This window comes from Bos mutus, chromosome 3 (assembly GCF_027580195.1).
Source record: "Bos mutus isolate GX-2022 chromosome 3, NWIPB_WYAK_1.1, whole genome shotgun sequence".
In the NCBI taxonomy this organism is placed as follows: domain Eukaryota; kingdom Metazoa; phylum Chordata; class Mammalia; order Artiodactyla; family Bovidae; genus Bos; species Bos mutus.
Genome location: NC_091619.1, coordinates 99,178,265 through 99,195,593, shown reverse-complemented (window position 1 = coordinate 99,195,593; position 17,329 = coordinate 99,178,265). Strand labels below are relative to the sequence as shown.

Genomic DNA, 17,329 nt, shown 5'->3' with positions numbered 1-17,329 from the left:
AGTCACTTCAGTCGTGTCTGACTCTTTGTGACCCTATGGACTGTAGCCCACCAGGCTCCTCTGTCCATGGGATTCTCCAGGCAAGAATACTAAAGTGGGTTGCCATGCCCTCCTCTAGGGGATCTTCCCGACCCAGGGATGAAACCTGCGCCTCATGTCTCCTGCTTTGGCAGGTGGGTTCTTTACTACCAGCGCCACCTGGGAAGGGATCACCACAGTAAGCTCAATCAATCAACACATATTTATTGAATGCCTACTATGTGCCAGTATTGTGCAGCAGTGACTGATAGGATGATAGATGATACAGAATTCTAAGGCTGAAGCCACTACTCCTGTCTACAGAGGATCCAAGTGGGTCTCCCTCAAGGAGATGAAGGCCAATGGTTCTGGTCTTCAGGACTCCTGACTCAGCTTGTCCCAGCTCCCATCTGGTGCTGCTGTCTTCCTGCTCCCCACACCGTCTGCCCACTCCACACACATCTTGCAACTTCCCTGGGTCCAGTGGCTTCCTGGCAAAGTGTAGTAGATCCTGGACAGAGCCCCCCACCTGTCAGCTCCCCATATGGCTTCCACCTCAGACTCCCTGGCAATGAGAAGCCTGAGTAAACTGCCAAGTGGGATCCTAGGGGATGGTGCTCCGGGCTTGGGGGGGCTTTACCTGCCCTTCCAGGTCCTGGGAGCACAGATCACAGCCCCTGCCCCAGCCTTCCCCTACCTTCTGACACCTCCCCGCAAAGCTCACCTTCCATTCAAGGAATCAAAGATCAATGTTGGGGCTCAGCCTCACCCCACCCCCAGCTTTATTAACCCTTCACAGTCTAAATGCCACAGGAATCAGCAGCCTGACTGCTGCACTTAGCAAACACAAGCGCAGCAAGGCTCCTGCAGAGACCTGCACAGGCACTACTGCCCCCAGGATCCTGGGGTCAACAGACGGACACGGTCCCCCAGGACAGAGGCCCATGGGAATTCTCTACCTGGAGGACCACAAAGACCCCGAGAGCTGCAGGGAGCTGTACCGGTAGAGGACCCCACCCATGGACGTAGGTTGTGGGGAAGAGTCAGGCATTTATTTCTGGAGCAGAAGTGAGGTGGGGAGGGCAAGGACCTGAGCAGTGGACACAGCTGTGCATGAAGTTGATGCAGAGGGTAGTGTAGTAAGTAGGGTAGTCGCGGAGGTGGCTGACGTGTGCAGACGACACGAAGTCCACGGAGCGTACCAGGACCTGGTGTGCCAGGCGTGCCTCCACCATGCGCTCCACATCCCGGGCCAGGACCACCTCGTCGGCCCTGGAGTAGAGGTAGAGCTCGGGCCAGCGAGAGGCTGCGTCGAGCAGCCTGTCATAGAAGTGCGTGTGGAAGAGGGCAGTGAGTGGCGCGAGCAGGACGTGGAACAGGAAGGCCACCAGGGTGAAGGCCACCAGGAGCAGCAGGCGCAGCGCGGCAGGACGGTGCTCTAGGACGACTGCCAGCGCCCGCAGAGCCCCCAGCAGGTTGCTGTCACCGGGACCGCTGTCAAAGATGGTGCCCACCACACGCAGGTGACAGAAGCGCTGGTGGGTCTGCAGGAGCTCCAGCACATATCGGTACAGCATGACGCCAGCGTTGCTGAAGACGTGGAAGAGCAGGGGCTCCTTCTCAACCTCGTAATCAAAGAGCAGCTCAAGCAGCTTCTGGGCCAAGACACGAAGTGAAGGGATGCCCAGGGTCTCGGAGAAGAAGACCATGTGCCAGGGGGCTGTGTATCGGATGACGATGCAGCCCTGGGGAGAGGAGAGAGGCCCGGTTGGTCCTCGGGGATGGGGTAGGGAGGAGAGGTGGGGACCAGCTAAGGTCAGAGGGGTCCAGCAGCTCTCACTTCCACAGCCCATACGCTTGGAAGTCCTCCAGGCCCTGCTGCAGCCTAGGTGCACGCTCACCTCTCCTAGACACAGGTGCCTCCCAGAGGGGAAGGGCCACTCCAGGCCCATTTGTCGAATAATTGCTTCATGCTGCCCTTGAGGCCTAGAGCTCAGAGCTTGCTTTGGAGACCTCTGGGCTGACCAGAAGGAAGCCTTCTCACTCTGGTCTGCTGTCTCCCTCCCACCCACGACCTTGTACCCTCATCTGATCAACTCTGGCACACAAGGCCTCACTGCCTGGTGACACCCTGCTGCAGCCACTCTGCTCTGCACGGTCCCTGCTTCCCAGGGACAAGCAGGTTCCCCCAGGAGACCCAGCACCCAAGACACAGCCTGCAGGCCCAGCCTTGACCACTAGAGGCCACTCGTGAGCTAGGCCCACATGGCCTCAGTCTCTGGCCACTGCTACCTATCTCGCAGGGTCCTGTCTGGTTCTGAAGCCTGGGATCACTCCTCGCTCTCCCTGAAATTCCAAGTACAGTAAACGCATTATTCCTCAAATTCTAAAATAGCTAAAACATCTCTGGGCCTCTGTATCCCTCAATGCCTGGGTCAAAGTACACCTCAAGGTCCTCACACAGATCCCCTTCTAGGCCAGTTAGAGAAGGTGACCAAAGCCACCCTGAGTCCTAACCCTCTGCCATTAATGCGTGCCAGACACACAGGGCTCTTTGTCAGGGGACTCTGAGTTAGGCAGGCCCTGGGGTCAGACAGTTCTGGGCTCAGTTCCTGGGACCAGCATCTATAAACAGTAGAGCTGAAGAGCAATTTAACTCATCTTTCTGAGTCTGTGTTCCCTTCTGTAAGCTGGGACAACATCCATCTCATGGGATTACAGTAAAATTCATTGAAGAAAAAAAAAAGTATCTCCAGTGCTCCCAAACAGCACTTGGCACAGAGTTCCAGCTAAGAAGAGCAGTCATTAGTGGTGGCAGGAGTAATAACAAGGAGAAAATTTTATGGGCGCAGTACCTGAATGACCCAGAGCCAAAAAAAGACAGTCAGCTGAGGTTACCCTGCCACAGCCCCCTGACCTCCTCCCCTCTGGCTGGCTGTAATCACGTGAATGGACCTTACCACTCTTCTCAAGACTGCAGCAAGGGGTCACGGGTGCCACCTGGCCCCACAGCTCTGGAAAACTTCACAAAGCACTCTGCTCCAACTCCCCAGGGGGTGTGAAATGTCTTTCCACCCACCTTCAACCTACACACACTGCCAATGAATACAAACACACTCCACACCACCACCACACACACGCGACTCCTGGGACTAAACACAGCCTCTATCTCACACCCCTTAGCTGCAGATGCCCAAATAATGAAGTATTAGGAGTTTGGGGTTGGAAAAATTTCTTCTCTACCCCCATCTCATCCTTCTGACCAGAAGGTAAAAGCACCCCTTCCTTTCCCAGGTGACCCCCACAAGCAGCCCTGCCCCCTCAACCCCTCTGCCTTCCCTGGGATCATTTTTTCTCTCCACTCAATCACTTCCTCCCCGTGCCTTCCACCCCAAGAATGTCCTTCCTGTCTCCCTCGTCACCAGCCCATTTCCCTAAGACTCTCTTCCTCTGGATTCAATCATGCTCCCCTGAGTTTATTTCTCTTCCTGTGGCCTCTCCTCCTTCCCACTGTGGATCCTCTTCATCTCCTGCTCCTCAGATCCTGGCCTCTTCTCTTTGCTCTCTACACACTCCCTGGGGGAATCTCATCCAGCCCAGAGCCTAAGGTGTCACTTCTAGTGCTCCCTGTGTCAAAGGACACACCCACCTCTACCAGGGATCGGCTGCAGGGAAGCCTGGCATTACCCTGGACCCCACCTATGCCCGTGCCCACTCCCAGTCTCTCATCCACCGATCACTCTGCCTCCTAACAAGCCCCTTGATTCATCAACTTCCCTCCACCGGCACCACCAGCCTCAAGGTTCCAGCCACTGCAACAATCTCACTTTGCAGCCTCCAGCCCTGGCCTCCTGAGTCCTTTCTCCACTGGGCAGGGAAGGACTCTGAGAAACACAAGTCTAACATCACACCCCAGCCTAAATCCCCTAAGGACCCTCCCAGCCTCTTCTCTTCACACTTGCCCTTCCTTTTGTCCTCTGTTCTGGCCATACTCACCTATTTCTTGGCCTCCGTCTGCTTTCAAGGATCTTAGTCTAATGGAGAAGTCAGACAAAGAGCCTCGCCCAGGGAGTAGAATTCAGAAGCAGCTGAAACTACTTAAGGAGTAAGGCGATGCCAGGGCACCAGGCTTGCTGGCTGAGGGGAGGCCTCCAACTCCCATCCTATTCCAGGGCCACCACACTCCTGGGCACAGCGCAGACCTGGGTCAGTGGATGGAGGCTTGGGGAGGGGGCCCTAGCTGGCCCTTCTCCCAGGTGACTGCCGCTCCTCCTCAGTGCAGGGCTTCCAGCTCGGGGGGTGGGCTGGGGAGTGGTCTGTACTGCCTCCCTCCCTAGGGAGGCCTGGGTGAGGAGCGCAGGGCCAGGCCAGTGGCCAAAGCTGTGAAAGGGGTACTCAGGCATAAGAGGCCCTCCCAAGGCTCACTCCAATCACCGTAATCTCTATATCCAACTCCCGTGAGGCCTGAGATGATGCAAGGAAACCTCAGGCCTGAATTCTTCTCCAGAAGACCCTTCTACCCTGGAAACATGAAGGTGCCATGCTCAACCTTAAGACAGAAACTCCTGGTGAGACAAGGAGGAGGCCCCAGGAGTCCACACTATGCCCAGCACACCCGGCCCAGGCTCCTGCTGCCCAGAAAGACTTGAGGTCTGGGCTGATGCCTCAGCCAGGAGCACAGTGGAGATGGTCTGCCACCGTGGGGCTTGGGGTGGAAGAAAGGGGGAGGGCAGGGGGCTGGAGGGGACAGACTAGGCCACAGAGTTGGCTGCAAAGAGTGATAATCCTGCCCAAGTCCCCACGGGCCCAGCATCTTCCTCACAGGCCAGTCCTGGTGCCATTCCCAGGCCTGTCTGGTCCCTGACTGGTGGTCAGCCTCCACGGCAGCCTGGAGATGAGGGCAGCCAAGGCTGAGAGGGCCCCTCCAGAGGGGCCCCAGAGCACTGGGAGTCCACACGCCTGCAGTACTCACCCTTTTGTGATAGATGGCGCTGTACTTGGCCAGGTTCTTGTCGGAGCAGCCTCCCCAGCCCAAGAGAATCACCAAAGGCAGTCGAGTCCCAGCCTCCTTCCCACCTTGGTCAGGGCTGTTCTCTGAAACACAAGCAGGGTAGGACTGTCAGCCGTGAAGTTAGGGTGTGGGATGGGGTGATTGGCCCATCCACAGCTGGTAGCAGGGAAGTGCCAGGGGCCAGGCCTAGGTAGGCATCCTTCCAGCCCCTGTGCCTCAGGTGCCCGGGAGGCTCCTTCCTCTGTCCTTCACTTCAACTGGCTTTCAGGCTTCTCAGATGGCACTGCACTGTAACTGGAAAAAGCCACCTGAGGGCCCCTTTCTTTTCTTTCAGAGACACAGCCCAGGTGAGAAAAATGAAAAAAACACTTCCTCCATGCAATTTTACCTTCTAATCCCGGGATCAGCATACCATAGATATTAATACAAGCCATGGGCTGAATTCTACCCATGATCTGTTTTCATATGACCTTTGAGCCAAAGATAAAAGTGCTTTTTACATTCTAAAATAGTTTTAGAAAAAAAAAATCAAAAGAAGATTTTGTGGTGTAAAAATCATGAAATGTACATGTCCACAAATAAAGTTTTATTGGAACACAGCCCAGCTCATTCATTTACATAATGTCTATGGCTGCTTTCAAGCTGAAACAGCAGAGATGAGTAGCTGCAACAGAGACCACACAGTTCACAAAGTCTAAGGTCTAAGGTACAGCCCTTTACAGAAAAAAGTTGGCCGGCTCCTGTTCTAACTCCACGGACAGACGGAAGAAGGGGGTTTTAAAGAGAAACCGATAGGGCAGTGTAGGTGGTGAAGTGAAGCAGACTGACTCTGGGGGCCCCTACCAAACCAAACCCTGTCCTGACAGAGAGGAATAACAGTCAGTATTTACTGAGATTTAACCCTCATAGCACACTACAGGGAGAAGGAAATGGCAACCCACTCCAGTGTTCTTGCCTGGAGAATCCCATGGACGGAGAAGCCTGGTAGGCTGCAGTCCATGGGGTCGCACAGAGTCGGACATGACTGAAGCCACTTGGCAGCAGGCAGCACACTACAGGGAATATTATTACAGAAGAGGAAACTGAGGCACAGAGTGGTTAAGCTACTTGCCTAAGGAAACACAGGAAGTGCAGAGCTGGGAAGCCGGTCCTGACTCCCCATCCTAACTAACCCATTGGAGGTGTTCTGGGCCGCCAGCCCCGTCCACCACCAGAAGTACATCTTGTCCCCTGATGTGCCGAAGCACAAGCCAGCTGCCTCCTCCATGGCTGCTTCTGGAGGCCTCCCCGCAACCATGTCAGTCAGGCCTCCTCTCATTTTTTCCCACCAAGGAAGTACTCACACCCCTCGGGGTGACTTCTGTTCAGGGACTGTCTGTTGCCAGTTATCTGCCCTCCTGAAAGGGCCAGGGTTTACTCTTCCAAGGATCAAGCCACTTGGCTATGCTCAGCTGCCACCCAGAGATTTATGGATGCTGGTGGTGACCTGGCAACAGTAAATTTCAAGGCTAGTTAAGAAGATGGTAAACATAAATCACTAACCTTTGGACAAAAGGAAGACAACAATTTCCTGTGGAAATTAATGTGATTGAAAAGTTCAGTGTTTCTGCTCTCCGGTGGTGGTGACTCTGGCCTTTGGAGATTAACTGCCCAAGCCCACGGGGATCCAGGGCTGGGCTACAATTCAGCCTGGAGCAGGAGCTGCCAGCGCCTCAGTCCCATGCTGACCCCTGCCAGCCCTCCCAGGCTCCCCTGACACTGACCTCAGCCTCCAATAAGAGGGATGGTTCCACAGCTCTAAGTCAGGCCACTCAAAATACTGTCTCCAACTTTCTTGGCCTGGTCCTTGGCCAGGGCAGTGGTTCGCCTGCACTGGCCTTTCTCTGCAGAGGCCCAACCTTACTGGCGATGGCTACCCATAAGGCTCAGGCTGCAGCCACCTCACGGGTGGTGATCAACAGCTACCATTTGGATCCACCTTTGACCATCTGAGGTCCAGCCACTGGATTTCTGAGACCTGCTTCCATGCAACTGTCTGAGTATGGACTCCCCTCCCCCAGCACTTTCCTATGGTGCTCCCCTCCAGGTACCACCACCAAAATATCAGCAAAGGGTTAGGGGGTTCATCTCAAATAGAGAGAAGGCTGAAGGAGGTCACATCCCCTGGTGACTGCCCTGACCAGCAGGGGTGGCGCATTCCCAGACAGGGAAAGTTCAGACACTTCCACTGGCTCTCTGACCTGCCCCTCCCACCATGGCTGGGCTCTACAACTCCCCTTTGTTCCACCTCAGATTTTCCTGGCACCCTTGGATTCACCAACGCAGGTAGGAATGACTTCACCAGACACGCCTCTCACAAAGAAACTCAGAATACGGACACCCTGGACACTCTGCCTCTTACCGGAGCCCAAGCTTTTCGTAAGGTTCCTAAAAGGAGGGAATTCGTGCCCCAACTCCAGCCAGGCCCTCAAGGCCGCCTCTCCTGAACCACGAGGTGCCCCTCCTACCCAGGGGCATCTCCCGTTCCCCCAACACAGTCTCCTCCCAGGATCCCCTTCTCCATGCCCTTCCTAACTTGGAGCTTTGTCATGACCCCCTCCCACTGGAGCCATGCTACCCATTCAGATTCTAGACATGAAGTGCTATCATCCAGAAAAGTCCAAGGTGCTCTGAGACCACGGCTGAGAGAGTGATGGTGACATGTTTGCTGTGCTGGTCTTGAAGGACCATAGGAGCATGCCAGGTAGAAAGAGGGCATGAGCAGGGGCAGAAGGTGATGGAGATGTTACAGTCACTCTGGAGCACAGCAAGCAGTCCTGGGAGGCTAGAAGCCTGGATGAGGGAACAACAGTGTGCAGGAGAGCTGCTAAGAGTGGGAATGGGGGGCCTGATCCTGAAAGGCCCCCAAGCCATGCTTACGAGTCAGGATTTTATCCGGAGCAGTGGAGAGCGAATAGATTCTGGAACTGGGGGAGTGGCAAGATCCAATCTATACTGATTAATGGCTTGCACAATTATTTGAATAACATCTGTCACCCCTCAGCCAGAAGGGTCCCTGAAGGCAGGAACCAGGTTTGTCACACTTAGTGCCACATTCCTCGTGCCCAGGACTGTAGCTGGCCCGTCCAGGCACTCAGCAGAAACGTGCTGAATGAATGAACACATGCTTGCAAAGTGAAGGATGGATCCAAGGAGAAAGAGCTGGCATTTCTCTTGTTACCCATTGCCCTTTCCAGAGTAATAAAAGTAATTGCTATGGCTATTGTTATTTATTGCCACATCCGGATCCTGTGATTCCTCCACCCTCTGTAAGAGCCCCTGCTCCTTTTATGTTCCTCCCATTGGTCACCACCCTCTCCCCTTCCCACTGCTGACATCTCCCAGCCTCTGACCACTGCCCCTCAGGCACTGAAGACTCAGGCACTGGCCCCCATCTCCCATTTCTACACCAAGACGACCATAGCCCTGCAAAGGCAATCAAACCCACCTCAGTCCTAAACCATCATAAACTTCTCTGAATTTCGCATCTCCTTCCACCCCTATCTTCCCCTCTTTCCCATCACCAAGAAAAACAATAACAGCAAAAAGAGAATTGTGTCAGACACTATTCTAAGCACTTAAAAATATATATATATATATATTTATTTATTTGGCTGTACTGGGTCTTAGTTGCAGTATGTGGGATCTAGTTCCCTGACCAGGGTTCAAACCCTGGCGCCCTGCATTGGGAGCACGGAGTCTTAACCACTGGACCACCAAGGAAGTCCCTAAGTACTTTATATATCAATTCATTTAATCTTCACAACAATCCTATGAACTAGGTACTGTTCTTGTCTCATTTTACTGATGAAAAACTAAGCCACAAAGATAATAAATAATTGGTCAAAGTCACACAACTAATAAGCAGTGGAGCTAGATTCCAAACCCAGGTGGTCATCACCATTATCCCGGCTGGCCCCCTGGGTTAAAAAAAAAAAAAAGCCCCCAGTCTTAACCAAATCTCTTTCCACTTAGCTCCAAACCTGCACCTTTGGTTTTCTCTGTACATCAACAGATCCAGCACTGACCTCTTCCACCTGCTCCTCCTCACAGACTGGCCACCAAAGTCAGAACCTCAACACATGCTGCCTCATTTGGTCCCCCCACCATCCTAGGAGTTAACTATTATTGCTATCCCCATTTTACAGATGAGAAAACTAAAACACAGAGACAAGAAGTCTTTCTCCCTAAAAAGAGAGAGCCAGGAAGTGGCAGAGCCAGCATGCCCCTCTGAACCACCACACCACATTGTCCCCTGCCTCCAGGACTGCACACACGGTCCTCACTCCCCAGCCCAGATGCTGATAATCCATGTTCATGCTTTGCTAATGCCCATGCCCCCTGCTGAGTCAGCTCACTGCTGACATCCAAGAAGTTCCCCTTGATGCCCTCTCCAACCCCTTCTCACCACTCCCCTAAATCACTAGACAGGGCTAGATGCCCCTCGTCTATACATCACAGCACCACCACCACCATCCCACTGTGCTTACCCACTGCGCTGAAAGGTGCCATTAGGAATAAGACAGAGATGACTGTAACATGCGAAACAATAGACAGTAAAGGCCTGAACCAGGGCAGTGGGAGACAAGTAGGAAGGGGGAGGGAAACGATAGGAAGAAAAGAATCACAACAATTCTGGTATGTGTAGCAAAAGCCTCAAAAACATGCAATCTTTGACTTAGTGATTCCACTTCTATGAAAGAAAAATGCTTAATCTATGACAGAAATATTCAGGAATATCTTAAGCAGATCATAGACATAAATATAAGAGCTAAAACTATAAGACTCTTAGCAGAAAATGTAAAAGTAAATCTTTGTGACCTTAGATTAAGGAATGGTTTCTTAGACATAACTAAAAGGAAAAGGAGTACAAGAAAAAAACAGACAAACCAGGACTTCACCAGCATTGAAAATTTTTGTACATCAATGGATACCATCAAAAAGCTGAGGAAACTGACAGAATGGGAGAAAATATTTGCAAATCATATATCTGATAAGGGTTTGTTATCCAGGATATATAAGAATTCAACAATGAAAAGACAAATAACTCAACTTTAAAATAGGCAAAAGATTTGAAGAGACATTTCTCCAAAGAAGATGCATAAATGGCCAGTAAGAACATGAAAAGATGTCCAACATCACAGTCATCAGGGAAATGAAAATTAAAACCACAATGAGACAGTATATTGGATCCACTAGGATGGCCATAATCAAAAAGTCAGATAACACCAAGTGTTGAGGATAAGGAGAATTCAGAACCCTCATATACTGCTGTTTGGCAGCTCCTCAAAAACATTAGGCAAGAAGTTTCCACATGAACCAGTACCTCTACTCCTAGGTATAAGACCCAAGAGAACCGAAAACATATGTCCATACAAAAACGTGTACATGAATGTTCATTGCAGCAATATTCATGACAGCCAAAAAGTAGATACAATCCACATACCTATCACCTGTAACAGGTGAATAAAATGTGGTATATCCTTTCAATGGAATACTACTTGGTGATAAAAAGGAATGAAGCACTGCTACAACATAGGTGAACCTTGAAAACATGTTAAGTGAAAGAAGCCAGACACAAAGACCATACATTATATGATTCCATTTATATGATTTATACAAAATGTCCAGAATAGGCAGATCCATAGGGCAGAAAGCAGATGAGCGGCTGCCAGGAGCTGGAGGCAGGGGGAAATGGGGAGAGACTGCTAATGGTTCAGGGTTTTTTTTGCAGATGATGAAAATGTTCTGAAATTAAATAGTGCTGTGTGTACAATCCTGTGAACATCCTAAAAACCAACGAATCACACATTTTAAAAGAGTGAATTTTACAGAATGTGAATTATATCTCAATATTATTATTTTAAAAATGAATAATAACACATTAAGCAAAAAAGCAAGCTGCAAAGAGTATGTACAACAGAATCCTATGTACATACATACATGCACACCTACACATACTTATGCACAGAAAAAAAGCATCAGATATTGATAGCAATTATTCCTGGGATTAGAGGCAATTTCTTTTTCATGATTTTTTAAATTCACAGTCTAAAAATCCATTGGTATCACTTTTGCAATGAGAGTTAAAAAAAAATTTTTTTTAAAGGTTGGGGGGTATCCAGCAGAGTCAATAGTGGTGAAGAAGTCAAAGAGATCATGGATGCCCAGAAGTTCCTTGGCAAGGCTCCTCAAGCCTGACACTTCTTAAGTACCCCACATTTAATCTCAGGGGCTCTCTGTCCTCTGGACTTTTCTCAACAAATGACACTGACACCGATAATACCAGAATTACAGATACATACCATATTGTACAACAGTTCAAGTCATAAAACTGGAGCATAAATTAGATTGTGTATATCCCAGGGGCATGTGGGGAAGACAAAGGAAAAGGCTGACAAAGAAAAAGGATTTGTGGAACAATATGTGCTTTTCATCAGCAAGCGGGACTCAGAATACAAAGAACTATGTTTTCTTCTTAAAATGCAAAGAATCAAAGGATCCTCAATTTCCTTTACTCCCAAGAAATACTTTCTAGAGTCTTAGAGTTCCTATATTTAATCCAAATTAGTTCATTTTAAATTTACTTTTTTTTTAACCTTTTGGAATAATAGTACAGAAGAGTAGCATGGTATCTAGGAGTACCGACCATATAAACCCTATCTGGGTTCAAATCTCTGTCTCTGCCACTAATAACCATGAAACAGACCTTGAGCTAGTTCTCTAAGGTTTAATTTTCTTAACTGTGAAATGAGGATAATAGAACATAAGACTAAACAAGAAAATGACTACTGAGGGCTTAGCATTTTTACCCTAGCACAAAGGAAGAGTTCAATGAATTGAAGTTATTACTTCATGAGGAATGCATGCTCACTGTAGAAAAAGTAGAAAATGAATATCTTATACAACTGGAATCATACCGCTTTGTAATCTGCTTTCTTCCATTTAGCAATGTATTGTGAACAACTCTCCCTGTCGGTTTATATATTTCTACACCATTCTTTTTAGTGGCTGCAGAGCAGCTATAGATATTTCGTAATTTATGGTGACCAAGCTCCCATTATTGGACACAGTGTTGTTTCTAATCTTTTGCTGTTATAAAAGTACTTTAATGGACATCTCTTTCTTCATGCATGTCCTTAACTGTTTCCGAGAAATGGAACTGTCTTCAGGCAGCACTTCCTGATGGCAACTGAAATATGCATACACAAGCTTTGGAGTGAGGCTCCTGAGTTGGAACCTGGGATGACTTGGGGCAAGACACTTTACCTCCTGTTGAGCTCCTGTTCCTCATCTGTAAGATGGGATAAGAGTACTCCAGATCTCACAAGGTGGTCATGCTGCTGCTAAGTCGCTTCAGTTGTGTCCGACTCTGTGCAACCCCATAGACGGCAGCCCACCAGGCTCCCCCATCCCTGGGATTCTCCAGGCAAGAACACTGGAGTGGGTTGCCATTTCCTTCTCCATTGCGTGAAAGTGGAAAGTGAAAGTGAAGTCGCTCAGTCGTGTTCGACTCTTAGCGACCCCATGGACTGCAGCCTACCAGGCTCCTCCATCCATGGGATTTTCTAGGCAAGAGTACTGGAGTGGCTTGCCATTGCCTTCTAGAGTAATAAAATCATATGAGGGGTTCTTGCTAAACCTGGCGTGTGAGCAGGGCATGGTCAACAGTGTAAGCCCAACAGAAACCACAGAGACCTCAGGCAAAGGGTCCTTGAGGTCTGGAGCTCAGATCCAGGGCCTAGCATGACACTTGGCATAAAGCAGACAAATTAGGAAGGGTTTCTATTAATGAATGAAAGAAAAGAAGTCATGATTCAAAAAATGAACAAAACTCCTCTGCTCAGAAAAAAAAAAAGCAGCCCTGGGGTTCACACAGACAAGAAGAGTCCAGTTCAACTCGGCACCTCGGCCTGTGAGGCCTCGTCGGTGTGACAGCTCTTGAGGTTTTCTCTCGCCCCTGCTCCTGAAAGCACACCCGGCCTCCTGCCAAGGCCACACTCTTCTGGGCCCCACTCAGTCCCCCAGTGCCCCAGCTCTGCGCCTTCTGCTGCTCCCTATCTACAGCTGCAGGTCCAGCGTGGGCCACTCTTCTCCAGGAAGCCACTGACCCCTGTAGCCCACCATGGTGGTCCTAACTACAGTCCACCCCATACTGTTTCCCTGGCGCTGGGAGAAACTTCCTGGGGGTCAAGACAAGCTCTTCATTTCTTCGACCCCAGGCAGCGCTCAGCCCAAGGGTAGACTGACAACGAAGCCTGGGCTCACAGCAGACCTATCGCTTGCCTTCTCTGTGACTCCCCGGAAGGCTAAGAGTGAGCCCCTTGTCCCAGCCCCATTAATTTTGTAAATCAATTATTTGTAAAAATGTTTATGGAACCTGAGAGCAACAGGATGCCTTTAAGAAGTGCCTGCGCAAGCCGCAGAGGGGCCCTAGGGGCCCTGGGGCAGGACTTGGCTGACCAGTCTCTGGCTGGGAGGAGGGGCAATGCAAGCCTGGCCTGGATGGCAGAGCACCTTGGGCGGGGCCGGAGTACTGCCAAATGTCTCCCTTCAGCTCTTCGGGCACATCTTCCTTGCCAGGCTCTGGCAACAGTGAGCCAAACCCTCCAAACAACACGACAGGGATCCCTGCACTGGGGGTCCTGAGGACAGAACCTTCCCCAAGGAAATGAGAGAAGAATACCCAACTCTCATTAGGAGGGTGAGGGGACCACTGGTCAAAGAAGAGTGGGTGGGAAGAGGGGAATGCCAGGTCAAGGGATCAGCTTCGGCAAAGAACCAGGTAGATGATCCTTGTTAGACCCAGTCAGCCACAAATAACTGCCTGGCGGGAATTCCAGCAGAAGGACCCTGAGTGATGAAGGGCCCCAGATCTGTAGCTGCCTTCCCGCTAAGTATGTGCCAGCAGCAGCTGCTCGCCTCTCTATCAGCTCACAGCAGTGCCAGGCTCCGTGGCTCTAAAGCTCAGTTATGGGGGAAACGCAATTCCAGAAACCAAATATGACCGTCCTACACACTTCTGCACCTTTAAACAGTAAGTGCAACAGAGAGACAACCTCCGGACCCCCAAAGACTGTCGCTCTGTGAAGCCACGTCAGCCAGGAAGGGAGCTCTCCACAGACAGGAAGCAAAGAGATGTAGGGGGTCACAGTGCTGTCACTTCCTTCTGAGGGGTCCTATAGCCTCGAGTTTGGCTCTGAGGTACGCACTTAGAGAGGGAAAGGCATGATGAACCAAAGCCAGTGCAGAAGGCAATCATAAGGAGAGGGTTATTAGAACCACACCAGAGGAGGAACAGCTGAAGGCCTTGGGGGTGTTTTTCTTGGAGAAAAGAGATGAAGCTGTCATCTTGAAAACAGAGGAAGACAGACTACCTTGCTCTGTGTTGTACCCACCATGACCTCCTAGCCCTGCAGTTACCACATCATTGTGAAACCACCTCCTTCTAAATACTGTCCTCCCAGAAGCACAGGTCCTTGCAGGGAGTCTGTGTGTGAGTCACTTCTGAGGAGACCAGCAACTAGCCCACAACCAGGACACAGCAAATGCTGACCTGAAAGCAGATGTGACAGGAAGGCCTACTGTGGCTCAAGAAAGGGAAGCTTTCTAACAATCCAGCTGCCTTCAACAGGCCAGGATATGTGGGAGGAAGTATCCTGTCAGGGAAGGGTCTGGAGCTAACAGCAAGCTCTCATGACAGGAGAAGGATGCAGGACAAAATGGCCCCGAGATTTCTTCCAATTCTAGGACCCAGCCCCTTGAGGCAGGGGGAGAGCCACCAGGGGAAGAAATGTACTGAGAGCGCAAGCGCAGGCTGCACACACAGGAGCACAGATACCTGCTCTACGTCAGTCACTACTTCATCAACCCTCAGTGCCGTGAGGTAGGCGCTCTTATCACTTCCACTTTACAGTCAGGGAATCTGAGGCTCAGAGAGGTTCAATAACTTGCCAAAACCAAAGAAGAGCAAGAGGTAGAACTGAAACGCAAAGGCTGCCCACTGGGGCTGAGGAACAAACTTCTGCCCTCTTGGCCACACAGAAGGCAGCTCCAGGCCTTTGCAACTAAAGGTGCTCCAAGGGCAATAATCTTTTAAAAAATTATTTTAAATAGTTTTTTTTAATATTTTATCTATTTGGCTGTGCCAGGTCTTAGTTGCAGCAAGTGCCAGGTCTTTAGTTGTGGCATTCGGGATCTAGTTCCCTGACCAGGGACCGAACCCTGCCCCTGCATTGGGAGCCTGCAGTCTTAGCCACTGGACCACCAGGGAAGTCCCCAAGGGTAAAAATGTTAATTGACTTCATCTCCCGCTGATGCCAAGACTTTCAAAAGCATTTTTACATCTATAAGCCCAAGAGCCCTTGGCCACAGATCTGGCTCTAGTGAAATACAATTGGTCTGGGGCTACCTGCTCGGTCAAAAGCCTAGGGGTTGCACTCCCCTCTTAGACCCCATCCAAGGAACACAAGCTGCTATGCAAGGGGTCTGGGAAGGCTCTCTTGAAGGAAGTAACATCTGAGAGAAGCGTTAAATGATGAACCAGACATGGGAGCGGGCAGAGTGGGGCAGCAGAGAGGAAAAGGCATTCCAGACAGAAGAAACAGCAGGAGCAGAGAGAAGCAGGAAGGGTGTGCAGAATCACAAGCAGCCTGGGGAAGCCGAAACACAAAACTCAAAAGTGAACAGTGAAAGGATATAGTGAACAAAGAGGTAAGCAGGGGCTGCTAAATGATGGACTCTGAATGCCATGCTAAGGAATCAGGACTTGATTTATCCTGAGGGCAAAAAAGTCACTGTAGGGTTCTAGCTAGAATAGTGATAAGATCAAAGCTTTGCATTGGGAAGAGGGCTGGGGTGGCAGAAGAGGTGAGGTGTGGCTGGTGGTAAGACTGGAGGTGTGAAGGTCATGTGGAGTAAGACAGGCAAGACCTGCAGCTTGAGCTGGGCTGTATGACAAGGCTCCTCTACCATAATTCACTCCCAATCCGGGCCAAATTTTCCATTCTCTGGAACCCCAATCCGACTCACAGACTACTAATTCTGTGACCCTGCCACACTCCTTTCTCGAATATGACTGTAGGGAGGAAAATAAAGCTAATCACGAAACTCACTCAGTGCCAAGCATTATGCTGGGTCCTTTACACAAACAATCTCAGTTGTGCAACCAACTACCGTCAGAGGGAGGTTACTGTTGGTACCCCCAACTGTGCAGATGAGGAAACCGAAGTTAAGAGCTGGAAGCCTACCAACGGTCACGCAGCTACTGAAGGGAGGAGTGGGGATTTGAGCCGACTTCTAACTCACAGCAGAGACGGCTCTGCTGACTATACTGCCAAGGAGAGTGCAGAGGAGGGAAGGGTGAAGGTTCTGTGTCCTGGGCTTCTCCATGGACCCTGGGGAAAACAGTGGATAGAATATAACGAGTGGAACCCCCTAAGCACAACCGCCAAGAAAGGACAGCAGTGGGAAACCCGACTCCAAACAAAGAAATCAGGATGTCCCCTGTCCTCGGCAGCCTTCAGTTACTGGGAAAGAAGCGAAAGCTTGGACCTGAGAACTAAAGAGACAGAAAAAAGGGCCCCAACCTGGTCGGAGGTGGGGGCGGGCGGGGGGCGTGTGGACTCCGAAGAGGGGCGGGGCTCGGACAGGGAAAGCGCCCTGGGGGCGGGGCTTACTAAGGGGCGGGGCTCTCTGGACCCGACAAATCTAAGGACCTGCCGGACCCTATGAGGAGATGGGCCGCGGGAGGGCGGGGCCGCAAGAGGGGCGGGGCCACAGCTGTGCTTGCAACCCACGGACTCCTTAGGTCACCTACCCACGACTGGACCCAACCCTCGTTCCATACCCTGACTCCGGCAGGGCTGATCCGGGATCTCGATGGTGTAGTCCAGCTGGGCTGAAGCCATGGTGAAGGAGCCGGCCCTCGGCTTGGGCCTCCGGCCGGAACTCCCGCTCGCGCGCCTGCACCTCACCCAAGCCTCTCCTGGGCACCGCCCAATCACCACCCACCTCCCTCGACGCTACCCAATCCCTGAGCCGCGCTCTGTGACCTCTCTCCCTAGCAACCACCGGGTGTCTCCCGGAGCCTCTCGCCGCACCCTGCTTGCTAGGCCTTAGCAACCATGCCCCGTCCTGCTCTATCTCTGACCCTCGGCCATTGGCTAACTCGCTTGGTCTCGATTAGGTATTGGCCAGCTAAGGCGCCAGTCAGGAAGAGTCCCCACCCTCCCGTGTAGGTAAGGGGATCTGTGGGAGAGT

General features: G+C 51.0%; 1 protein-coding gene across 1 annotated transcript; it reads right to left on the bottom strand.

Moving 5' to 3' along the window:
• Positions 1–223: 223 nt before the first annotated feature.
• Positions 224–17,149, bottom strand: TMEM53 (transmembrane protein 53). Its single transcript, XM_005894182.3, has 3 exons — positions 16,917–17,149; positions 4,991–5,112; positions 224–1,763 (listed from the first exon to the last, which is right to left on the bottom strand). Exons 1-3 carry the CDS (start codon positions 16,975–16,977, stop codon positions 1,062–1,064), a joined length of 885 nt encoding a protein of 294 aa, XP_005894244.1. The 5' UTR covers positions 16,978–17,149; the 3' UTR covers positions 224–1,061.
• Positions 17,150–17,329: the final 180 nt, after the last annotated feature.

What these genes read in the sequence shown, in the direction of transcription:
- TMEM53 (XM_005894182.3), bottom strand. Translation starts at nt 16,977, where the DNA reads ATGGCTTCAGCCCAGCTGGACTACACCATCGAGATCCCGGATCAGCCC. An exon ending in TCAGCCCTGCCGGAGTCAGG is followed by an intron (nt 5,113 to 16,916) that starts GTATGGAACGAG and finishes CTTGTGTTTCAG; the next exon opens with AGAACAGCCCTGACCAAGGT. An exon ending in GCGCCATCTATCACAAAAGG is followed by an intron (nt 1,764 to 4,990) that starts GTGAGTACTGCA and finishes TCCTCTCCCCAG; the next exon opens with GGCTGCATCGTCATCCGATA.